The sequence below is a fragment of the Protopterus annectens genome, chromosome 4.part0 (genome assembly GCF_019279795.1).
Source record: "Protopterus annectens isolate FY-2018-M chromosome 4.part0, PAN1.0, whole genome shotgun sequence".
In the NCBI taxonomy this organism is placed as follows: domain Eukaryota; kingdom Metazoa; phylum Chordata; order Ceratodontiformes; family Protopteridae; genus Protopterus; species Protopterus annectens.
In genome coordinates, this window is record NC_056733.1 from 923,096,379 (window position 1) to 923,122,825 (window position 26,447).

A 26,447-nucleotide genomic window follows, 5' to 3' on the forward strand; every position below is an offset into this window, starting at 1 on the left:
TCACTTCGACATGGGGCAAGCCAGAAGTGGACCTATTTGCCTCTCACCTCAACCATTTTCTACCAAAATTTTGCACAAGGACATACCATCCAAAAGCTTGGAAAATAGATGCCCTCTCATTCAACTGGAACTCCCTAGCAATCTATGCATTCCCACCTCTGCCACTGATGACCTCAGTATTACTAAAGATCAAAGCAGAGAAGCCCAAAGGGAATCATAATAGCTCGGACTGGCCAAGACAACACTGGTACCCACTACTACGGAGCATATGTCACACCAGGAGGTGGGCCCTCCCTCAGTGGCCTCTACTTTGACTCAACACAATTTCGAAACATTGCATCCAAATCTTCAGACACTGCAGCTAACAGCCTGGGAGATCCCATAAATAACTTCAGCTTATCTCTCTCCAAGGAAGTTCAGCGGATACTAACAGAGGCTCGAAGACCATCCACCAGAAAGGTTTATTTAGCAAAGTGGAAAAGATTCAGCAATTGGAATACCAGCAAGGGACACGATGCATCATTGCTGAACATCCCACTTATCTTGGAATATTTGGTAGATATGTTAAAGAACGGCCTCTCATATTCTTCCATAAAGATACATGCAGCTGCTATTTCAGCTAGATACAACACTGATCCTCCTGTTTTCTCAACCCCCTTACTAAGACAATTCCTCAGGGGAATCAAGAACATTAGGCCACCAAGAAAGGCCCCAGTGCCAGCCTGGGACCTCAATTTTGTCTTAGAAAAACTGACTCTACCTCCTTTTGAGCCAGCAGCTTCAGTTGACTTGCAATTTCTCTCATGGAAGACGGCCTTCCTGTTGGCAATTACCTCAGCAAGAAGGGTTTCAGAGCTACAGGCCCTAATGGCAATACCACCCTTTATTATTTTCCACAGAGACAGGGTTTCATTAAGGACCAACCCTACATTTATGCCAAAGGTGGTAACTAGGGTTTCTCTAAATCAAGCCATTCATCTGCCTGCTTTCTTCCCCAATCCTGAGAATAAGGGGGAAAGACTTTTGCATACCTTGGACATTCACAGACAACTCCGATACTACCTGGACAGAACCAAGGCCAGTAGGAAGTCTGAACAACTTTTTGTAGCTTACGCCCCTGCAGTCCAAGGAAAAGCAATTTCAAAACAGACTATCTCTAAATGGATTGGACATTGCATCAGATTCTGTTATTCCTTTCATGGAAAGACTGTTCCAGCCAATGTCAGACCACATTCCACCAGAGCTACAGCCACCTCTACAGCATTTTTAAGAGGGGTGCCTACCAAGGACATTCTAGAAGCTGCTACATGGAGCTCCGTGCATACATTCTCCAAAGACTACAATCTCCCTCTATATTCCAGATCCAGAGCAGGCTTTGCTTCGGCAGTCCTGCAGGGTTTGATTGCTACACCATCTCTTTCCTAGAGCATACCTCCTCCCCAGCTAAGCTATGGTATTCTACCCACATGTTATGACTGCAGTTGCATTCTTGAAGGACATAGTACAGTTTTGTACCTACCATAAATGTAGATGTCCGATAGACATGCAACTGCAGTCGGATTTTCCCTCCCTCCATACCCCTCTATGCCTAGGGTCCACTACTATCCCTGTTACTCTTAGCTGGGGATATCTGTTATGGTGTATTTGCTTTATTGCTCATTTATTTGTTTGGAATCCTGTTTTTGTCTTCCAATTTGATTACAGCCTTCCTTGGAGGGCACCTGGCATCTGGGGCAAGAAACACTGAAGAAAATGGCGTCGGCTGATGCTTATGTACTCCAGCCGCTCTGACGTCGGAGAGAAATGCGACATCAGCCGACGTCGGACCCAGACTTTGGAATCCGGCCGACCGAGGGCTGCCTGAGGCAGGACAAACCCACATGTTATGACTGCAGTTGCATGTCTATCGGACATCTACATTTATGGTAGGTACAAAACTGTACTTTTTGTGTTGCAAAAACTTACTGTTTTATCATGCCTCCTTGGCTGATTTGAAGTTTATTACATGGAAAACTGCCTTACTTATTGCCCTGACAACTGCAAGAAGGGAATCTGAGTTGGTGGCACTTATGCTGGGAAACCAAGTCTGGCTTTCCATAGGGATAGGGTCACTATGTGGACTATCTAGTCACTCATGTTTAAGTTGGTCTCCTATTTCAGTTTGAATGTAGCTGTCAAGCTCCCAGCATTTTTTTTTTTTTTTAATCCAGACCATAAAACAAGGGAGAAAAGATCATTCATGCCTTAGATGACAAGTCATGTACTATCTTGACAAAAAACAAACAAAAAGTTTGCAGGAGAACCAAATAAGGGCGTCAAGATGTTTGGTACACGTAGTTTATTATAAAACCACACAACACAGAATTAACGCTGTCTGTACAGATCTGTTTTCGAACTTCTTCATCAGAAACAAACCAACATGAGGCTTGAACAATCATTTTATAACCTTTCCATCATTTAAATTAGCTGTGTGTGTGTGTGTGTGTGTGTGTGTGTGTGTGTGTGTGTGTGTGTGTGTGTGTGTGTTTTCTGCTCTTATCTGAGGTTAAAGCTATTAATTTAAGGTATTTTATAGGCCGTTTCCTTTTCTCTTTCTCTGCTAGGCATAGGTGTTTTTCTGAGTTTGGTTCCAAACCACACACAGCTAATTTAAATGAAGGAAAGGTTATAAAATGATTGTTCAAGTCTCATGTTGGGTTTGTTTCTGATGAAGTTCTAAAACGGATCTGTACAGACAGCGTTAATTCTGTGTTGTGTGGCTTTATAATAAACTATGTGTACCAAACATCTTGACGCCCTTATTTGGTCCTCCTGCGAACTTTTTGTTTGGTTTTAGTTTTTATCAAGTTCGCTATCATCTCTTGGATTGTTTGACTATCTTGACAAAGCCATGTCAGAAAAGTTGACCAATTGTTTATTTCCTACTCTGGGGCTAAGAAAGGTTAGCCATGTCTAACAGACTATTTCAACTTACTTAGCCAGAGATCCTCATTTGGAATTTGGAGATCTGCAGAGTGTATGCTGAATAGTAGAGGTCCCAGCACAGAGTCCAGTAGAGCATCACTGGTTACTTTTATGTGTGTCGGTACACTTGACACCCACCCTACAAGAGGTCTGTACCTCAACCAGTTTACTGTCTAACTACATATTTCAGTTTGGAGCTCATTCAGCTTACGTAATTTTTGTGAAATTACAAATAAGCAACTGGACTGGGAGTCATGTTCCACATCAGGATTTGTTACTTGAGAGGGTACTTCATGTATATGATCCAAATCTTGCCACGAGAAAACAGTAAAGACTTGTATTAATAAAATTGCAATCATGCAAGCAGAATGAGATGCTCATGACAAATTGTGGCAGAAGGGAAAAATTGCTAGAGTACTTGGTAGAAAATGATTATTTACTGTATACCAGCCAAGAGAGATGCAAATTTCCCCTGGCAGTCGGGAGATATCCAGAGCCGGGTATGATATTCAGGTTACTATATCCAGCTGTCTTCAGAATATTTATTTTTTCTTGGAGGATCAAATATGTATTTTTGGATGCAGTACAGGCTAAGGAGAAAAACAGTAGCCAGTAAGCTGAAAGGGACTCTGCTTTTCAGTTTTCTGACAATAACAAAGCCCGTAAACTTTGCCAGTGATGTCTTTTTTCCAAAGAAAAAAAATGCTTGAACAACAGGGAAAAAGCCCAGGAGATGACTAGAATAATCAGGAGTACCTTGTACTTGAAATAGAGAGTGGTGTTTGGAAATCAAGATGATCAGGAAGGAGACCAGCAACAATGAAAAATGTTAATATTTAAATGGAAGCATCGATCAATTAAATGTCTATTAGAAGTCAAATGAAGTTCTGCAAGAAATGCCTGAAAATGGATGTCTTGACTATTCAAACTGATGAGAGAACTGTAAAGCATAAACATTCAAGCTTTGGAATAGTATGGGACAATGCCTTCCTCAGGATTGTCATGGAGAGACTGGGCAAAAATGAGGCAGGGTTTGGAGATTTATAGCAGAGTACACAGGATGGATCATGTCTCTCCTTTCTTATTCATAAGGGCAGAAGATGAGTAGGAAGAGGCGCAGTGTGCAGTGGATGAGAAGACCTTCAAGAGAGGAAAATGTTTCCATTCAGTTTTGATGCACACTTGGAAGAATTTGCTAACTGGGAGCTATAGCGTCAGAAGTAGAACAAGGGGCAGAACAGTTTTTGAGTTACTGCTAATGGGCAGATATGGTACTAGAGCATCACATAACTGTATTGCAAGAAAGTAAGAACTGAGAAAGTAAGTGCTTATCCCGTTGCTTCCTTCAAGATTATAGTCATCAGGAAAGCAGAGTTCTATGTATCCTGTAAGTGTGTACATTTTTTTTTAAACGGGAGACTTTGTACTCCTGAAATTGTATTCATCACTGTTTTCAAAATATAATTCCTGAAGTCCTGGTAAAGGTACGTTTGTAGAACTAAGTCAGCAAGGTGGAATTTACAGGCAGATGTGATTTACATAGCATGATAGTGAAATCATCAGAGTGGGTTGTGCACAGCTATAGTTATTTACAAAAAGTTATGAAAAAATAAGACACATTTCCATGTTTATATTAATTCCAAAAGAGTCGATACTGTCATTTTGGAGTGGTTTATTCAACCAGTGAATGCTAGTAAAAGTGACGCTGTAGCATGGTAGGTAATGTGAAAACGTAACTGCTTTACTAAAAGAGCATTTATGATTATTTACCTGTATTTTTATAACTGCATTAATTTCATAAACCTTGTGGCATACAGGTGAACAAATTCTCTCATAATGTTTTGTATAAGATGGCACCATGTTGCCCCTGATACTTGCCATTTAACGTGAATGGTTTTGTAGATTTAATATCACTTTGAAAAATTTTAAAATGAGTATATGCAGAATTTGCACAGATTTGACAAAATGACAAAACCTCATTATACTGTCCCCTCTTGTCATACATCATTGGAAAGTTCTTGAACAGATAAACAGTTCTCACAGATATTTATATCTGTATTGCACACACTTGCATACAGTTTTACTCTTTTTGCTTGACAGTAACCATGGTATTTTTTGGCAAATAAAATGCAGTTTTTCTTAAATATGCAGTGTAAAATCAGCATCTACAGGCAGACCTTTGTTACTAACGCCAGTGTATAGGCCTTTGTCTACCAAATAGCTGTCATAGTTTGTTTTTGAAACTCACACAATTTATCAGATATTATAAAATGAAGTGCATTTTCAGTAGATGATTTTGGAGAAAAGCTCTCAGGATGCTAATGGTTTCCAGGCTTAGAAAATTTCGGGACACACAGGTGTTGGTTATCCTAATACTAATTATCTCTGTAACTCATATAATCCTGTGAATTATTTAAATTTCTTTGACCATGACTACATCCGTGGATGAAGGTTTATCTGTCAATACAGCTTGCAGACTTCCTTTTTAAAGTCTGATATTTAAAGCTCAAGTACACTAAGGCAAGTATTATAGGATGCATGGGAACTGATGAAGGAAATTAACTGCTGATATAAGCATGTGGATCAAAGCAGCTTGCCCCAGTCAGGCTACAACTTTCAACACTATATCCCCCCCAAAAATTGTACATAAACTGCAGGTCCTAAGGCCTCTTAAGGTAAATAAAACAAAAATGACTTGGGTCCATAATCTAAAACAAAAATGACTTGGGTCCATAATCACCTATGTGGTCAAAAACAACAGATGACAACTATCATTATCCCCTGTAACTAGTGAAGTCCCTTCGAGGCTGTCTCCTGAAATACCTTATTTTTAAAATAATTTTTCAGGCATCAAAACTGACTGTAGTGTTTGAATTTTTGGAAGTGATCATTGGAAAGCAGCGGAATGATGTTTACATTTAAAAAAAGACTACTATGTAATCCTTAAGTCACTGATTCTTGGTATGCAGGGAGATTTCTGTTTGTGTGGTAGAAGCTTCAGCACTGGCATAAAGCAATAGAAATCCAACTCTCTATGGCTAATATTTAAGCAGTAACCCATGACTGGGTGTGGGTAATGTTGGATTTACTCATGGTTTGTGTGGTTTGATCATGAGGGCAAAGCCTAAGTAATCAAAGGCAACCATGAGTAAATCCAGCATTGCCCACACCCAGTCATGGGATATAGCGGTTATACAATAACATTGTTTAAAAAAGAAATTGCGTACCTTTCTTAAATGTCATCGTATGATGGAGCAGTAGTGTTCCTTTGCATTGTTTCCCTGTTCTTCCAGGATTTCTGATGTGCAGCACATGCATGTAGGACTCACATTCCCATGCTTGCACAGTACATCAGTGCTGTTCACCAAAAGCAATGAAGAAAAAGAAATTGCTGTTGCCTTTTTTTTTTTTTTTTTCTCTCAGTATGAGGAAAAATATTTAGACATTCAATGAAAATCCAGACAGATCAGAGGTATGATAGTCTGCTGAGAGTGAACAGAAATACAGAAAAATCAGGTAGATTTCTATTTCTTTAGTTTTGCAGAACGTACCCAATTTTTATATTTTGCTGCCCTGTAAGGATATGTCAATAGAAAAGTTTGAATGCTCACTGGTACTTCAGTGGCTACACTTTTTTTTTTCTGTTGGCATGTGCTCAATTTACATTGGACACCCTGATTGGTCTGTCCAAGCAGCATGTACGTTTTTAAATAACAATGACCTGTTATTGTATAATTTAATTTTAGTTATTTTGTAGACACTATATACCAGCAATGATGGACTTTCTAGAAAAGTTGGTGGTGATAGAACTTTGAATTGGCTGGCCAAGAAATTTGAGGCTTAAAAAATTGCATTGGATGTGTCCCAGTAATTACTACTATATTATGTGTGCATTTTTTCCAGAGGTGACCTTGGACTACACTCCTTAAGTGACTTGCTTAGGGTCTTGAGCAAGTAGAAACCAAATGAATCAAGCCCAAGTTTTACAGGATGAAGAAATTTATCTGTGCTAAATTGCAAAAACATATTCGCATCAGTGATTGCCATTGCCCTTAACTTTCCTAATGAATTTGAACAAAGGCCTAAAGTAACTGAATAAGCTAATCTGAAGACTGAATAGATGCCCAGAGGAGTGAGATTTATGCATTTGTTTGCACATTATATGCAAAGAACATACATCAGTGTAGTGACCATGGCTGTACTTGAAGCAAGATGATAAAGGTAAGCTGCATTTAAAAAGTTTCCAACCATTGCAGCAGTAGTGGAAGAAGGCTGATAAAGCAAACATATGGTCATAATCATAGCTGTACTCTAACAAAGTATTGGAGAGGTATGCTTAAGTGGAAAGAATAATAGTACTTGGAAATCGAAAAAGAATGTGTATATTAGATAACAGGAGCCTTAATGAAGGGAGTACATAATCTTAAGGAACAATAAAGTGACAGAAGGACATTTATTAAGCTCCACAAGTCAACTAGAAATAAAGACCACACTTAAAGGAGCTCTTGTAATCTACATTATTCAAAGGTACAGAATGTGTATTGCAGAGAATGGCATTTGAAAATGCTGAAGGGACAGAACGTTAATCAGAGAATGATCAAGAAAAGTCTTTCAGAAATGTGTAAAGGGCATAAGATGAGAGAGGCAAGACCGAGTAGAGGGGCAGGGCTTTTAGCCTATCTGTATAGGATAGGTGTTTGAGACCCTGGATTTTCCTGATCAAGAAATTCTGTGGTCTCTCCAACTACTGCATGTGCTCGGCAAGGTACATGCCGAAGGGGGCATTATACTCGATAATTAGTCTGATAAAGGAGTACAGGGATGTTATGACCCCCTTGTTCCTGTATGAAATGCCCTTATTTATGAGGTGGGCCATGTAGAAAGCCTTCCGTACAGCGGAGGCAATGTGGTGGTCAAAAGTCAGGTTGCTATTAGCCTGGGTGCATAAGTCCCTCACGACTGATTGCATGCTTAGTACATTGTTATTAATGTGATAATTAGTGGGGATGACTTTTTTCCCCAAAGGGGATTTTGATGCATTTCTTGGCATTCAATTTGAGGCCATGCTTCTGGCACCGGTCATTAGTTTAGGTAAGGCCCTCTTGGAGGATGTTCACATCACTAAGAGAATTTAAGACAGAGCCCAGCTTGCAATCCTCTGCAAACTTGGTCAGCCACAAACCACTGGTTTTGGCTTGCATTTCAGAAAAGCATATCCCAAGCAGTAGAGGCCCCAAGACCTATCCTTTGGGTACACCGCTCGTTACCGGTCTACTAGAGATGGCTTCCCCTACTTTGACTGAGTGGGTTCTATCAGTGAGTCAGTTAGCTACCCATCTGGTAACATACTGGTTGATGCCTAGATGGGAGAGTTTATCTATTATGACCGAGTGGGGAATAGTGTCAAAGGCTTTGGCTAGGTCAAGGTAGGCAGTGTGCACAGTCTTCCCCTCGTCCATGGTTTTGGTGACTGTTTCAAAGAAGGTGACCAAGTTTAACAGGCATGATCACCCTTTGACAAAACCAAACCGTGTGGGGTCAAGCATTTGGAGATTATCATGGACCTTAAAAACAAGAACATTGGCAATGTGTTCCATGGCCTTGCAGATCAGGCTAGATTAGGTTAAAGGTTAATGGGTCTATAATTGCTTGGGTCAGTGGATGCTTCACATTTGTGTAGAGGGATGATGGTGACTGTCCTCCATTCAGCTGGGATGAAGCCAGTGCTCAGGCTTTAGTTGAATAGGGTGTCTAATAGAGCTGAGACCTCATGCCTCTGTTCATGTAAGATAACCAGGGATGTTATCGGGTCCCATGGAGACTGTATTTTATGCCTTTGAGAGGGCATTAAGGAACTCTTTCCTGGTTACTGTTCCCTGGTGATGAGAGGGAGGGGTCCGGTGCTGTGGATGTCCTGGTTTACTGATGGGGAGGGGGTGAAATTTTCACTGAACTTGTCTGCCAGCAGGTTGGCTATATCTTTGGTGCTTGTGTATGTAGTGTTATTGACCACCAGTTCAGAGCAGATTTGGGTGTTGCCTTTCAGATTGCGGACATATGTGAAGAAGGCCTTGATTGTCCTTGGTGGATGTGGCCAATTTGGACACTAAGTTAGCCTTACAGGATTTCACTAGTGACCGTATTTATTTGCTCAGACAAAGGAGAGATTGCTTCCAACTTGACACCTGCTCCTTCATGGACCTGGACAGCATTTTTTTCCTTCTATTGCAGAGTTTTATTGCTACTGTTCACCAGACACGTTTGTAGGTGCTCACATATTTTTTTGGTGTAGGCTTGGACATTAGTTCTAGTTCCAACTGAAGGGATGGTGTCTGTGAAGCTGCTTATACCTGCTCTGAGGAGATTGTAGTCCGCTTTGGAAAAGTTTTTCCGTTTGACCCTGACAAGGCAGGGGTCAGGGGAAATGGTGACTTCAAAAGTGATCGCTTTATGGTCAGATCTTACCAAGGAGGATGACACTGTAGGAATGCTACAGTGGCTACTCATGTTGGTTAGGACCAAGTCCAGGATATTTTCACTCTCGTAGGGGTGTCGACCAGCTAATCCAATGCATTGGCATTGACAAAGTCTAGGAATCTCTGGGCATTCATGTTTGGGCTAGAATAGATCTTCCACTGTATGGTTGGGTAGTTAGTCACCCAGGGTTAGGGTAGAGGGTTAAATCTTGATGGATTCAAGTAAGTCCAGATAGGTGGAGTGGGCATCCTGAGTCATGGTTGGGGGTCTGTAGATAGCTATGATTTGAATATGTGTTTTGTCAACAGTTAACTGCACTTGGAGTGTCTCCTGTGTGTCATACCATTTAACCAGCCCGGAGGTGTGTGTCTTTTATAAATATGAAACTCCACCTCCTTTGGCTTTGTAGCCCTCCGTTTGGGGTCTGAAAGTATGGTAGGATGAGTACCTGGTAAGGTTGGGGTGTTTTCCACAGCTTTGAACCAGGTTTCAGTGACTGCACAAGTGTTCGCATCCTACAGGGCAAGGAATGCTTGCAATGAGTGCAGTTTCATTCTAAGACTCCTAGCTTTTAGCAGCATGACTTTTAAATTTTTTATAAGAATTTTTCACGTTGGTAATTATTTGCTCATTACTTTGCCTAAAAAAGGCATTGTGGCAGAACCAAGAGCCTTTGCCAAAAGCCTAAAGCCCTGGAGAGACAGATGAAGGCCATCTTTGACTAAGCATTATGGTCTGTCAGTCATGTCCTCCAAGGCTGTCAGGTACTGGATCCCCTTGGAATGACACCAGAAACTAAGCCAATTGTTAGTCCATCATTTTCTGTTTGTACAGAGGTATCATTCTGGGTGATGGCAGGATGCTGCTTAAGGCTAGGGACATAATCTGCCTGGGACACATTCAGTGAGCTCAATCATGTCTCTCTTCATATAGTCCAGAAAGGTACATCTCAAGTCGTTCACACCGACATGGACTATGACGAGTCATAACGTACCTGTTGTTAAGAGACTTGAGTGCGTACGTGATATGGCAGATTGTCGCACCTGACAAGCAATTTACTGTGACTTTCTTCTCATCTAGCCTGGTGAGGGGCACATCTGAGTATCTCGTGATAGTCTCCTATGACTAGTATGTTGGGTTTGTGGTTGGGCCATAGAGGCTGTGAGACGGATGTGTGTACTGTGTGTGATGCTTGGTGCTCTGGGTTGTGATGTGTGTGTTTTTGCTTTGGAGGTCTCTTTTTTGTTTAAGTATGTTTTTGTTGAGAACCCCTGCATATGTAGGAGTGTGTTGTATAGATTTGGGTGGTGGTAGAGGTGTTTGTGCAGAAAACCTTCTCATTGCCAGATGTACTGGCTTGTGATTGAGACCGCAAGGATTCTACGTTCTTAATGTGATTGCATCTTCATATATTGTGTTCCTAAGTGGTAGTAGTAGAGGGTTGTCTTTGTACATAAGGCAGTTAAGGATGACTAAGATACATAGAGGTAAGTGCTTGGTTATTATGAGACCACAATGAAATTAATGAACACACTGTCCATAATCCAAATAGAAAATTGTAAAAGTGAAAATGATAGTATTACACTGAAAAATGCAATCTATTTATGAACCTCTTTCCACTTTTTGCAATGGAATTTTTTTTTTATGTATTTTTTGTAGACATCTGTTGTGGACTTGAAAACAAAGGAAGAGAAAGATGCAGAACTGGATAAAAGAATTGAAGCACTGCGAAAGAAAAATGAATCCTTGATGAGACGATACCAGGTGAAGTTTTAAGAACCCCTTTCCATTGTCCCTCTTCTTAGCTGTCTTTTGTTATTGAGGCAATAATTTTGGGTGTGTGTGTGTGCTAGGAGGTGAGTTGTATATTTCTTTGAAGAGGAATCTTGGAACATTGTTACATCTGGCATTCTTCCTGGTAGTCTGTTTGCCCGTACAATAGTATTTACAATAGTATTTTTGATCAGATTGTTTCCTGTAATCTGGCTAAATTTTCCAGTCTGTGAACCTTTGCTGGTTTGATGCCTGTGAAGGTACATGTAACAGGTGGCTCAAGACTGCTGAACAAGTTAATTGTTTTCATTACCTTTCTTCTGTTCTCACCATAGGAGCACCTTAGTCCTTCCGGTATCGGATCAAGTGTTTTCAGGAATGGGGGTTGGTGATCATTTGCATCTGTTTTTTGTTGTAAAATGTTTGAAAGTAGAGGATGATCATCACCTGGATTTTATATAAAATTAGGTTCTACCTTCACCTCAACTCATTCAGCAAGTGTTCTTGTAGTAGATGGATTATATCGAGTACCACACCCACTGCTTGTGTGTTAGTTTATTTCAATTCTTTTTTAATTTAACAAGACTGCTATAGTTAAATGACTGAAATCATCTTTGAAATACCAGTCTGTGAAGAATTTCTGAATGAAATAGATAAATCTGACACACACCCTTACTCAACCAAGGATGCACATTGAAAGTTGTACTGATGGTTAACTAGGTTGTATTGCTTCCTTTGGAGAAGGTAAAAATGTGGTAATATGTATTAGAGATGTGGTGGAGACGTACACTGGTATAAAATTCAAGCCGTCAAAAAGATTAGGTCTGTTTTATGAAGGTACAAAGAAATATTCCATTAATTTGTAGTCTAACAATGTCATTCATTTTATCTCCACATGCAAGTACAAAGCTGTAAAAATAATTTACTGCATGGGAATCCTTGATCTAGGAAGGGGATTATGAATTTAGTAGTATCTGTGCTCTTATAGTATATTGGCACTTGCATAGATGGTTGGGGGACAGGCAAATCTCATTTGTGATCCATTTCGTGCTGTAAAATAAGAAAAATGTATTGATAACTCACAAGGCTGTTTTTCACTGGTACCACATTGCCATCATATTGTCCCCATGTTATGAGGTTGCATTGGATGCCTGTTCATTTGATGTATATTCATTTTAAGATTCTTGTTTGTTTGGTCTTGTATGACTTTGATTTGTCTTAACTAATAGAGTTACTGGTTTGCTATCGTTTGGGATGAGCTCTGTTGTCTTGTATTTTGGGAATGCTAGTTTTGCCAAGATTATGGCTTGATGCTTGGTGTCCTGCTGTGATTTGCCAAGGGTGGTCCTAAAACACTTGGGTTATCTGCCGTCAGGCGGTCCTGCAGTCGGCCTGAATTCCTAAGCCTTGGTTCGGCATCGGTTGTCGTCGCTTCTTCCCTGACGTCAATGCGGCAGGGGTATAAAAGAGGCTGCAGACACCATTTTCTTCAGTCTTTCTTGCCACGCGGTGCCCGAAGCAGAAGCAGTTCGCAAGTGCCGGTCGGCCAGCTCCTGAGATTTTCGAACAGAACTTCAGCCGAAGTCTTCTATAAAGCTAAGTACCCCATTGAGGAAACTTTTCTTACCTCTGACTGATATCAGACAAAGTTAATAATTGTATTTCTTGTGGGAAGCAAATACCTCATAAGGATTTTCATTCTTATTGTATTCCTTGCCTAGGCCCAGACCACGTTTCTGGTTGTCGGTTTTGCGCTGTGTTAAGCATCGGGCTGATACTGCCTGACATTATTTTGGCAGAAAATTCAACTACATTATGTCGGAACCTCCGACTACCGCTATGTTTATAAAACGCAAGGACAAAGACCGGCAACCTAGACCTAGACCAGAAACCGAGGTCTCTGTTAGGCCTCCTGCCGGATCTTTGGTACTCAGTGAGGCACCTACGCAGCCCCTGACTACTGCAGATTTAGAAAATACAACTACCTCTCTGTCAGAATCTACCAGACCACTGGAGCCAGTTCCTCCTCAACTCGCGGACGCCAGCTCTGGCGGCGATATGGAGACTATGGACAGGCCTTCGGTTTCAGAAGGCGTTTTTAAACTGACTACTCTTTCTGTTAAGTCATACGCTAAGCTTCCAAAGATTAAGAAACCGAGTCCACAGACTCCCATACAGGCCCCTATGCCTAAAAAACAAATGCTCAAAATGGCGGAGGACCGGATTACCCTTATCAGAGGTTCCCAGCCCCCTCCTGACAAAAGGCCTAGACTGGAGGAAGATTTACCTCCTTCTGACCAGGAATCCATTTCCTCAGTAGACTCTGAGGAACAGGATTACCCCTTCCCTCTCTATGAAGACTCAGATTCTGAGGAGTCTATTCCCTGTTCCCCCCCTTCCCGAAGACTTCTCTTTTGGGGAAACCCTACACACCATGAGAGAGCATTTCCACTGGGAAAGACAAGATTACTCTGATTCCAAGAAAAGACTCCGTGAGTTTCTTCTTTTGCCTCAGCACAGACCCCTAGCCATTCCACCTGTTTTGGACATTCTGGATGATGTCTACACTGAATCCAGTCTAAATCCAGATTCCTTACCTCCAGCACCACCTAAACCTGATAGATACCATCGAGTCCCTGACTCTCAAGTTTTTATATGAAAGCCCTGCTGCAGACCCAGAAACCATTTCCCAGGATCCCAAAGGGGTTAAGGCCTCTACTGCTAAGAATCCACTACCTGCGAAAAGAGATTCCAGGGCATTAGAAAGATGGGGGAAAAAAGTGTATACCTCTGCCACTTTGGCCATGAGGGCATTAAACTGCCAATTCCACATGATTAAATACCAGCAGTACTTGCTTAATCGGTTAAAACAGAAAATGATCCCTCAAACAGATCAACTAGATTTCAAAGGGATGCAAGATTTGTTGCATGCAGCAGAACAAGTGGGAAAACATACCTTGCAGTGTGGTTTTGATTCTTTGGAGGCCTCATGTAGAGCAGCAGTCACAGGGTCTGTAATACGTAGACATGCTTGGCTAAAAGAACAGACCTTATCAGAATGTCAAAGCAAAGTTACTGGATGCTCCACTGCAAAAGGATGCGTTATTTGGTCTCAAAGCAGAGGAAGTTTTAAAGAAGATGGAAGAAAAGGCAAAATCAATGCAAACAGTTAAAGATTTTTTTACAGGTACAACCTCCTCGCTTCAGCAGAAACTGGCCATCAAAAAGCTGGTCCTTTCCTGCTTCAGACAGACCCCAAAGGGGCAAGTACAGACGCCCTAGGGGCAGAGGCCAGGCAACAGGGTACCTTCAGGCCTAGACAATGGCAAACAACAACTCAGAGGGGGAGACTACAGATCTCAACCCTTCAGAAAACAAACACAATGACTTTCCTCTTCGCCTGCCAAGCATAATTGCCCAGGCAGCACCTCTAGGAGGAAAACTGGCTCTTTTGCCACAAAACTGGCACATCATTATAAAGGACAAATGGGTTCTGGATATTATTACCCGAGGCTACAGATTTCATTTTCACACTTTGCCATGGATGAGAGGCATGCCAAATCTGCCAACAAACCAATGGGCATAGGCACAAAAACAAATTTCAGCTCTCATGAACATGAAAGCAATTCAAAAGGTACCTGCAAAAGAGCAAGGTGAAGGATTTTACTCGAGACTATTTCTAGTACCAAGAAAGGACAAAGCCTGGGGACCCATCTTAGACTTTTCAATTTTAAACATTTAACTGGACATTCCCAAATTCAAAATGCTCACACTACAGCAGCTTCTTCCCATGCTGGGCAAGGAGTCTTGGCTGGTAACGTTGGACCTCCAAGAGGCATACCTGCATGTTGCTATCAGACAAGATTGCAGAAGATACCTCAGATTTTTGGCAGGCACAACACATTATCAATTCTCTGCATTGCCCTTTGGCTTCTCTACTGCGTCCAGAGTATTCACAAAATGCCTGGCATCAGTAATTGCATATTGCAGACAGCGAGGAATACAAATTTATCCATATCTGGACGACTGCTTGATCCAAGCGGACAGCAAAGACATCCTTCTACAGCATCTGGCATTTGTGACAAAGTTGTTAAGTTGCCTATGGTACACAGTAAACAAAAAGAAGTCAAAACTAATACCCTCACAAAAAATAATTTTCCTGGGTGCCAGCTTGATTACAACGACCCAGATGGCTTACCTCATGCCAGACAAGCAAAAACCTGGCAACTTCTACCCAGCTCACTGCAAGGAAATTCCTGCAGGCATTGGGGTACATGGCATCCTGCATTCAACTAATTGCATATGCAAGGCTACATATGAGAACTACAATGGTACCTAAAAAGTGTATGGTCCCAGCACAGACACAGCCTCGAAGCAACTATAACTCTCGTTCCCTGCCTTCAAAAAGAGTGTCCATGGTGGGCTCAAGCATGCCAAGCAAACAGTGGCCTTCCCTTTGTCGCACCTCCACCAAACCAAACCTTGACAACAGATTCATCAGACTACGCCTGGGGTGCACACATGGCAGGACAATGCATACAGGGCAAATGGTCTGCAAACCAAAGGCAGCTACACATCAATCAAAAGGAGATGCTAGCTGTAAAAAATGCACTAACAGCCTTCTAGGACCTTTTGCATCCAGGACAACTCCTAATAAGGATGGACAACACCACAGTTATGTGGTACATAAACAAGGAGGGATGCACTCCTACCCACTATGCAGACAGGCAATGGACTTGTGGAACACAGCATTAACTTACCAAGTACAACTGCAAGCACAATTCCTGCCAGGAAAAAAAAAAAAACATTTTGGCAGACAAATTAAGCAGAAATTTGACAGACCCTCATGAGTGGAGACTACACCCACAAGTATTCTCAATGATAACTCAAAGGTGGGGACCGCCAGACATAGATCTGTTTGTCTCAACCAACAACTGCCAGCTACAAAAATTTTGCAAAAGGACTTACCATCCCCTGGCCTGGAAAGTGGATGCCCTATCATTCATTTGGACAGCATTGTCAGTCTACGCCTTCCCACCTCTGCCTCTACTCTCCCAAGTATTACTGAAAACCAGATCAGAGAGACCACAGATGATCCTCATTGCCCCGGACTGGCCACGTCAACACTGGTACCCACTACTACGAAACTTGTCTCACAGCTCTCCATGGATCTTACCTCAATTCCCTCTGCTGTTAACCCAACAGAACTCGCAGATACTTCAGTCAGCTAAGGACCTTAAATCTAGCTGCATGGAAAATACCTTAAATTATCGAACACTTCTCTCAAAGGACGTCCAGAATGTCATTTTTGAGGCCAGGAGGCTCAGCACCAGAAAAGCTTACTCAGACAAATGGAAAATATTTTGTGTATGGAACCAGGCTAGAAGCCTAAATCCTGGTATCCCAAACATTACGCACATACTCCAATATCTAACTGAGCTGCTACACAAAGACCTTTCTTTCTCATCCATAAAGATCCATGCTTCAGCCATTTCAGCTCAATATAATACGGTTCCACCCATTTTCTCTCATCCTTTGCTAAGGCAGTTTCTCAGAGGGGCAAAAAATATAAGACCCCCCCCAGAAAGCCACCTACTCCAACTTGGGATCTAAATTGTGTTCTGGAAAAGTTAACACTACCTCCTTTCGAACCAACCTTTTCAGCAGAGCTTCAATACTTGTCATAGAAGACAGCCCTGCTGCTAGCTATCACCTCAGCATGCAGAGTCTCAGAACTGCAGGCCCTTATGGTAGTGGAACCTTTCATCATTTTCCATCAGGACAGAATATCTTTACGCACCAACCCTTCTTTCATGCCAAAGGTAGTATCCAGTGTGGCTCTCAATCAGACCATACACTTGCCCACCTTTTATCCAAACCCACAGAATAAAGGAGAAAGACTCCTTCACTATTTGGACATTCACAGACAGCTACGTTACTGTTTGGACAGGACAAAGGCCTTCAGAAAATCTGACCAACTCCTTGTATCCTATGCACCAGGCTCAGAAGGAAAGGCTATTTCAAAGTAGACCATCTCCAAATGGATAGCACATTGCATCCGCATTTGCTACTCACACCACGGGAAAGCAGTGCCTGCTAGTATTGGGTCTCACTCTACCAGGGCTACAGCAACCTCAGCAGCCTTCCTCCAAGGAGTCCCAACCAAGGACATTCTGGAGGCAGCTACCTGGAGTTCAGTGCACACCTTCACCAAGCATTACCACCTTCCTCTGTACTCAAAAACCAGATCTGGGTTTGCCACTGCAGTTCTGCAGGGCATCTTAGCTGCACCTAACCCAGTTTAGGTCCTACCACCCAACCATAGCTTTGGGACTCTACCCAAGTGTGATGACTGCAGCAGCATAGCACGATGAACATAGTACAGTTTTGTACCTACCATAAATGTAGATGTTTGAGTGGTTGGGCTGCTGCAGTCCAGGTTACCCTCCCTCCATCCCCTCTTTCTAACAAGGCCTTTTCTTATACCTCCATGTACTTAAACCTTTGGGATGCAGGTCTATACGGTGATTTGCTTACAACTAGTACCATTGTTTTGCACTAAGGTATGTTTTGCAAGCTTCTTATTTTGCCTTCTTAGTTTGGGGGCACCTGGCATCTGAGGCAAGAAAAACTGAAGAAAATGGCGTCTGCTGCCTCTTTTATACCCCTGCCGCACTGACGTCAGGGAAGAAGCGATGACACCGACGCCTGTCCAAGGCTTTGGAATTCGGTCCGACTGTGGGACCGCCTGATGGCAGATAACCCAAGTGTGATGACTGCAGCAGCATAACCACTCGAACATCTACATTTATGGTAGGTACAAAACTGTACTTTTCCCATACTTGGTTAATGTACTAATGTTTTAATAAAGCACTTGTTTTATACACATTAATGTTTTATCTGACTTTACTTTGCATAGTTTCAGTAAGCTCATTAATGAATTTGAATCCTACATCACTGTGACACCTGTTCCCTGGCCCAGCAATCAAGGAGCCTCAGTCCTCACCACTATCATCAATGAGGGGCGTCTCATATAGGAGGAAAGGATAACAAATACACACAGTAAAATGCAATTTCCCTTAAGAGCACACAGAGATCACAGTCAGTCCGGGGCTGGTCACGCCCTTGCTCTCCAGGTCCCCAATAAGACTGCCCACTGGCACAGCTATAGGTTCCAGATCTCAACCAGTTGGGCAAGCTAAAATCTCCAGCAGCCTCTCTGTCCAACCAATGCTCCGTGCCCCTGCCCAAGTAGCTGACACACACACACACACTTTGAGATAAGTTTATATAACCACACGGGCACTCCTGGGGAAGGCTGGCACAGGTTCTCCAGCTGTGCCCCTTTTACCCAGGCTATACAGCAGAAATCACTGCCACCACCCAGCTAATATTTATTAGCTACTCAAAGGCCCTTAAAAGGGTGTCCAATTATTATTGTCCAGTATTATCATCCAATTGGTAGTATAACAACAGTCAAGGCTTATTAGAGTAACTTTGTACAGGATCCCCATATACATGCAATGTATTCTTAGAGCTTAACTTATCTCTACACAAAACAGCCACAGCTTAACTTATCTCTACATAAAATAGCAACCGTTGAAATGTTTTAAAATATTTAATAATAAAAACACAAGACAATATTTCTTACTACACAGTGCTAGTCAAGAGTTCAGAGATCACAGAGAAGTACTTAAAATAATTCAGTAGTATAGTTCTGACAGCACAGAAAAAAGTGCTTGGTCTAATCTTTCTAGTTTTTAGCTATTTCTAAGAGAAACCACAAGTCTAAGATAACTTGCATATAGAACACAGGCAGAGTGTTGATGAGTTGGATGGTCAAGACAAAAATGTTTAATAATCTCTGATTCTCTGTTTTTAAAATCACATTCCTGGCTCCCATTATATCATTCTTCACCCTTCCCTGGGTTCCCAGGCTAGCAGAAACTGCATTTACATTCTTAACATCTCCTTGTGTTCTCTTGCAGCTGGTCAGGAAGCATAGCAATAAAAATACATTTGCATGTTTAAATCTAGCAATTTAACTCTTGGTTAAAACAATAGAAAGAATGTCTTCACCTAGACTGGCCAGAGCCGATTTAGATCAAAGGGTCACAACATGCTTTGTTTGGTCAGCTTTCTGCCAGCAGAGTGTATTGTAACATTTTTTTGCAGTTCCACATCTAACAGCAGATCTGAAGTAGGAGATTCATTTGTCTGCAACCTGTGGGTTATGGATCCGATATCGGATCCGAACCGGCATGGTTTACCAGCTATGGATCCAAGCTCTCAGCTCCTCCCCTCACCCATAATGCTCTGCTCTACCCTCATGACCTCAGATCCATGGTGACCAGATTGTGTTTTTCCAGCTCTCCAGCTAAGTGCTATATTAGTGTTTAAAATACTTCAATTTTGTATTTTTTTGGTTAAATTTGTGTGAAAGTGTAGGTTTCTCTCCTGTATTACTTTTTTTAGAGTTTAAAACTTAAGTTTATATCCCTCCGTGTGTGTTTGGGCCTGTGAGTGATTTTGTTGTTACTTTTACTTTTTAGTTATAGTAACTTGTTGTTAGTTTGGGATGTCTGAACAGCCCAAAGCTATTTTTGTGGCCATAAGCTCAGCTGATGGCCACACCCTGGGGTTGAACACCTCACATCTGGATGTTCCATTTGTGCAAGGTTCAACCCCAGGGCATTGAAGGAGCGGAGGTCCAAGCTTGTTTTGGCGGGTCTTTTTCCACGGTTGTTCCCCCCTCCTCCTCCTGGGACTCAACCTCCCGTTTCTGGTTGGGACGGAGGGAGAAGCACCATCGAGACCTCTGTTTCGCCCGCCAGCCCGGTCTCCAGTGTGTTTTTCACCGGGACCTGAGGAGGAGGAGACCCGATCTCCGTCGAGGCTATCAAGGAGGCACTCAAGGCCTACCTCGGTAGCCTCTTCGAGATCAACTTATAGCCTGTCGGACGCTGATCTGGACTGGATGATAAGGTTCATCCAGACCCAGATGCAGATGGGAGTGCTCTTGCCTCCCTTTCAAGCCAATTGCTCCTTCTCCGACCTGCTACCGGGTTCGGAGCAGTTCGCCGATAGTACTTATCCGACCCTGCCGTGCATCGGATCCGACCTCGAGCCTGGATCTGAGCCGGATCCGGGGATCAGTGCTCTTCGGGCGCACTATCCTTCAGATCCTGGCTCCGATCCACTCTTCGGATCCGAGGGCGATTGTCGGATCCTTTGGTGGCTTTTGATGTAGTGGAGCACTTGTTTCAGCTCCGTCCCACGCTCCCTCTGCACTGGGTCAGGCTTCCACCATCCGGCCCTTGGGACAGCCCCAAGCTGTTCCCCTGGAACAGGTTACAGTCCTCTGACAGCCCCCAGAGGATGTTCCCGGAGGCACATTGACTCCCCGAGTCTCTCACGGAAGATTTGGAGGAAGGGGAAGGCTCCCCACGGTCACCCCGAGGATGTCTCATTTGGAGACATCATGGAAATGTCTGCCCCAAGTCTTCCTCGGACGAGTCCGTGTTCTTGGACCCCTGGTGGACCTCATTACCACCAGGGCGTGGAAGGAACCGGACACCGTGGAGCCAATCCCTAAGAGGCCCGACCGGATCCTCAGTCCATCGGCTGACCGTGCCCATTGGAGTAAGGGGCCTCCGGTAAATGTCATGTTGCACCAAGAGGGAACTTGCTCAGGAGAGTCCTCAGTCCATCCCCGAGCAAGGAGTCTCGGATGATGGACCGCTAAGCGGATGTTTAGTTCAACGACCTTCAACTACCTGGCACGTGATTAGGATGCAGCGATCTTATTAAAGAATACGCTGCATCTCTAGAGTCCATGTCGGAGGAGGACAAAGTGCTGCACTCCACCCGCATGGCCACTCTTAGATCAGTTACCAATACCTCTATGCGGCTTCTCCCATGCTACGGAAGGCCATGTCTAGTCACTAGGCGTCAGGCCTGCCTCCGTCATTGCGATTTCTCAGAGCCCTTCAAAGTGTCATTTTGATGGTTCTGCCCTCTTTGGCAAAACCGTACACTTTGACCCAGGCTGTCTGCGAATCCGCTTCTCTGCACCCCAGAGACCCTATTCTAGGAACCAAAAGGGTCAGAAGAAGATGTGGTTCCGGAAGTCGCAGCAATCCCAGCCTGCTCCGGACAACCAGTCCTTCCGTGGCAGAGGAGGACAGGGCCCTAGAGGCAGAGGGGCTCCCAGGAACTTCAGGTCCAGAGAACCTTCTCTGAGCAACCCTGAGGGTTGCCCGGCTGCTCCACTCTGGAGGCAGTCGGGAGCACCTAGCGGCATGGGAGTCCATAACATCAGACCGCTGGGTTCTCCAGATCATATCCAGAGGATACCACATCCCATTTCGTCACCTACCAAAATTGAAGTCCCTCCCAGACGTTCCACCCGGTCAAAGGGAGGCCGCTTTGGCAGAAATTGGCCATCTGCTAAAGAAAAGAGCCATCCAGCCCGTCCCCCCAGACCAGATCGGATCAGGGTTCTACTCCAGGTTCTTCTTAGTGCCAAAAAAGGCGGGGGATCTAAGACCAATTTTAGACCTTTCTCTCTTGAACCTGGCAGTTCCCAAGGAGAAGTTCCGAATGGTCACTCTGCAATCTATTCTCCCCCTTCTGGGAGAAAATCACTGGATGTGCTCCATAGACCTCAAGGATGCGTACTACCACATTCTAATGGACAGGCGCTCCAGGAGGTTTCTCCGCTTCCGGCTGGGAGCCAGTCACTACCAATTTCAGGTCCTTCCCTTTGGTCTCACCACAGCCCCCAGGGTGTTCACCAAAGTGTTAGCAGTGGTAGCGGCCCACCTGAGGCTTCAGGGGGTGCAGGTCTTTTCCCTACCTGGACGACTGGCTCCTTACCGCCCCAACAAGGCATCTACTACTATTGGCGAGACTCCTTTCTCCATCTTGCTCCCAGTCTGGGCATCACTATAAATACAAAAAAATCCAACCTAGCACCCTCGCAGTTCATAGATTTTATAGGGGCCAGGTTAGACACAAGGAGTTTAAAAGCCTTCCTCACTGCAGACAGAGTTCAAACTCTGCAGCTCCAGGTGCGGGTCATTCTCCACTCAAGTTCAGTTCAAGGAGTTGGTCCTGAGGGCTCTAGGGTCCATGGCGTCTGCTATAGCACTTCTTCCTCTCGCCAGGCTCAATATGCGCATCCTCCAGTGGACTCTCTTAGTACAGTGGTCTTACCTTGCTCTTCCTATGCATCATCCCATTGCGATCAGCAAGGCTTGCAAACGGTCCCTCCTGTGGTGGCTTCACTCTCCAGATCTCCACAGAGGCCGCCCATTTTGTGCTTCTCCCCCTCTCGCCACGGTGACCACGGACGCCTCCCGCCTCGGGTGGGGGGGGGCATTTTGCAGGCCGGACCGTCCAAGGCACGTGGTTACTGCATATCAACGTTCTAGAGATGAGAGCGGTGCTCTTAGCGTTGCTAGCACTTCAAGACTTTCTTCCCTTGGGGACAATTGCGATTCAATCGGACAACATGTCGGTTGTCTGGTATATCAACAAGCAAGGAGGAACCAGGTCTTACCCTCTTTGTCGAGAAGCCATGAGGGTTTGGGAATGGGCAATCTCCACCAACCGCTTTCTCATAGCAACGCACATTCCGGGTCGGTCCAACATCCTGGCAGACAAGCTCAGTCGCACCCTTCTGACCCCTTACGAGTGGTCTCTCAATACTCAGGTAGCAGAAAGCATATTCGCACGGTGGGGAACTCCTTCTTGCGATCTTTTTGCCTCTCCCTCAAACACCAAGTGCGACAGTTTTTTCGCTCTGATACCTCCTCCAGGAGGTTCCCCAAGAGACGCTCTGGTGCATGCTTGGCCACCCAGTCTTCTATATGCTTATCCCCCTTTGCCTCTGATGCTCCAAGTTCTTCAGAAAGCCTCTCGGGTGGGGTGCAGAATGATTCTCATTGCTCCGTTTTGGCCTCGACAGATCTGGTTCCCCTTCCTAAGGTCTCACTCGGTGAATCCCCCTTGGATTCTAGATCCCATTCCAGATCTGATATCTCATCCATCCCGCCTATCTCCTCCGAACCTGGACAACCTGAAGCTGACCGCTTGGCTGCTCCAGTTCCACTCTTGATCAGGACTCCCGGTATTTCGTCCCCTGTTAAGGCGATCCTGGTGGCAGCTCATAAAACGTCCACTAGGAAAGTCTACCGTAGCAAGTGGAAACGGTTTTCTTTGTGGGCGGAGCGGCAAGGCCTGAATCCCTTCACAGCTCCTCTCCCTTTAGTGCTTGATTTCTTAACCACTCTTTTTAACGATGGTGCCAGCAGTTCCACGGTCAAAGTACAACTTGCGGCAATTTCACATTATCACATTGGTCATGACTCCAATCCACTCATGTCAGCCAAGTTGTGTAAAATTTTCCTTAAAGGTACTTTCCTTCTCAGGCCCCTGTAAAACAAGCGGTTCCTCCTGGGACCTTTCCTTAGTTCTCCAGGCCTTGACCGACGGTAGATCTCAAATTCTTGTCGTTCAAGACTGCCTTCTTAGTAGCCATTACCCAAGAGAGTTTCAGAGCTCCAAGCATTATCAGCTAAACCTCCTTACTTGGTCTTTCATCCGGACCGTGTTTACCTCAGGACCAACCCGTCCTTTCTTCCTAAAGTAGCTTCTGAAGCAAACATTAATCAATCCATTAACCTCCTGTTTTCTTCCTAAATATGAAAACAAAGGTGAATATAAGCTTCACTCCTTAGATGTTCACAGGCAACTTAGATTTTATCTAAACAGGACGGCTGGTCATAGGCAATCCGACCAGTTGTTCATTTCCTTTGCTAAATTTAATTTGGGCAAGCCAATTTCTAAAGTCTCTCTGTCTCGTTGGATTTCACAATGTATCTTATTGGCTTATCAAGCTTCAGGAAGGCCGCTCATTCAACCCAGTCAGTTTCTACCTCGGCAGCCTTTAAGGCTAGGATTCCTCTAGATGATATTTGTGCAGCAGCCACGTGGGCTTCATCTCATACTTTTATTTCCCACTATTAAGTTGGATCTTGCATCTAGGGGTAGAGCATCATTTGGGTGCTCCGGAATATCCTTCCATGATGGCCAAGATTCAGGTAGCTGGGGACTCTGTCCCACAGGTTGCAGACAAATGAATCTCCTACTTCAGATTTAGAAGTTATGTACTCACCATAACGTTCCATCTGAGTAGGTGTATTCATTTGTCTGCAACCATCCCGCCCTCCTATCCCCCTGGCCTTTCAGTTTCCTGCATATGGTGTGTTACCCTTTTCAGGGTGTTCTTGCTGTTGGCAAACTCGATCTGAGGTCATGAGGGTAGAGCAGGGCATTATGGGTGAGGGGAGGAGCTGAGAGCTTGGATCCATAGCTGGTAAACCATGCGATCCATAACCCACAGGTTGCAGACAAATGAATACACCTACTCAGATGGAACGTTATGGTGAGTACATAACTTCTAATTTTTCCATTTAAGACAACAAGCCTGTGGTTCACATTAATATTTACAGATGACTTTCTGTCTGGCTAGGCTGGCAGCCTTCACATTCCCCTCATCCCCGAGAACTCAAGCTAGTTTTTCAAGCGACCCTTGAGAAATGCTGCTTGAGAGGGTTATGTCTATGAGTGTACCTTACCCCATTCCCTGTGTTAAGAGCCCATCTGCATTGGCATTGCTAATCCCAATGCGGTGCTGCACTGACATATATGCTTGCAACACTAGGCTCCATCTTGGCAACTTGGGATTTTGCTGGCTGGCTCTGTGTAACCATGTTAGGGCGTTGTGATCTGTCATAACAGTGAATTTCCTTCCATACAGATAAGGCTGAAGTTTCTGCAGTTCCCACACTATGGCTAGACATTCCTTTTCTACTGCTGCATAGCATTCCTCCCTGGGTTGGAGCCTACAACTGAGATAAACCACTGGGTGTTCTTCTCCCTCTGAAGAAATCTGGCTAAGTACAGCCCCCACCCCATGGTTCAAAGCATCCACCTGCACAACAAATTATTTGCTGTAATCTGGACTGGCTAACATAGGGGTCCTCCCAAAGCTTCTTTAAGTTTCTGGAATGCCTGCTCACATGCTGGGGTACACACTACCTTATCTGGCCTGCTCTTCCTTGTCAGGTCTGTGAGGGAAGCAGCTATGGTACTATAACTGGGGACGAACTTTCTGTAGTACCCTGCTGTCCCTAAAAATGCCCTCACCTGCTTTTTAGTAACAGGTGTAGGCCATGCCCGAGTGGCTTTCACTTTGGCAGGTTCTGGCCTTATCTTACCACTCCCCACTGTATGTCCTAGGTAGGAGACCTGCGTCATACCCACCTGACATTTGCTCAGCTTAATTGTCAACCCTGCCCTCTGTAGTGTGCCCAGCACCTCCCTGACATGCTGAAGGTGCTCTGACCAGGAATGGCTGTAGATGACAATATCATCTAGGTAAGCAAGGGCAGACCATCCTGCTTCTGCTAGGATACGATCTGCCAGCCTCTGGAAAGTCGCTGCGGCATTCTTCCTCCCAAAGGGCATCTTTGTGAACTCATACAAGCCAAAAGGAGTCACAAAGGCTGACTTCTCTCTAGCACTGAGAGTCAAGGGCACCTGCCAGTAACCCTTGGTAAGATCAGTAGTTATAAGATACGTAGTCCCACACAGCTGCTCTAGGGCCTCATCTGTCTTGGGCATGGGGTAAGCATCTGACTCTCTGACCATTTAATTTCCTGTAGTCCACACAGAACCTGGTGCTGCCATCCTTCTTTGGCACCAGCACCACTGGGGAGGCCCAGGGACTGTTGGACTCTTGAATCACCCGTAGCTTGACCATCTCCTGTACCTCCTCCCTTAGTCTGTTTGACTCTCTCAGGCACTCTAAGGGGCCTGCCTAATATGCCTTTGGGGTCCTGTATCCACCTGGTGCTGCCCCAGGTGGGTGCACCCTGGTTTCCCAGTGAACATGTCCCCAAATTCCTGCAGCACTGCTCGGATCTCTCGAACTTGGGTAGGAGATAGCTGCTGGGACATTGCTACCCCTTCCACTGAGGTGTCAGCCCGAGCCTCACTGAAGGAGATCAATCCTCAGATCTCCCTCAGACTCCTCCTGCAATCCACTGCAAATGCTCAGCACAAGGGCCTCCCTATCATGGTAAGGTTTCATCATGTTAACATGGTACAATTTGTGTCTCTGCCATCTGCCTAGCAGTTCCACCATGTAGTTAACCTCACTTACC

The 26,447-nt window shown here is 44.2% G+C and overlaps 1 protein-coding gene across 2 annotated transcripts in view; it reads left to right on the plus strand.

The window, feature by feature from the left end:
- The window catches only part of LOC122799678 (coiled-coil domain-containing protein 9-like), a 784,040-nt gene that overhangs the window by 161,435 nt on the left and 596,158 nt on the right, over positions 1 to 26,447 (plus strand). For both annotated transcript variants that reach the window (XM_044068898.1, XM_044068899.1), the window contains exon 3: positions 11,101 to 11,205. In XM_044068898.1, the coding sequence (XP_043924833.1) occupies positions 11,101 to 11,205 (105 nt within the window). The remainder of the gene's footprint in view (positions 1 to 11,100; positions 11,206 to 26,447) is intronic.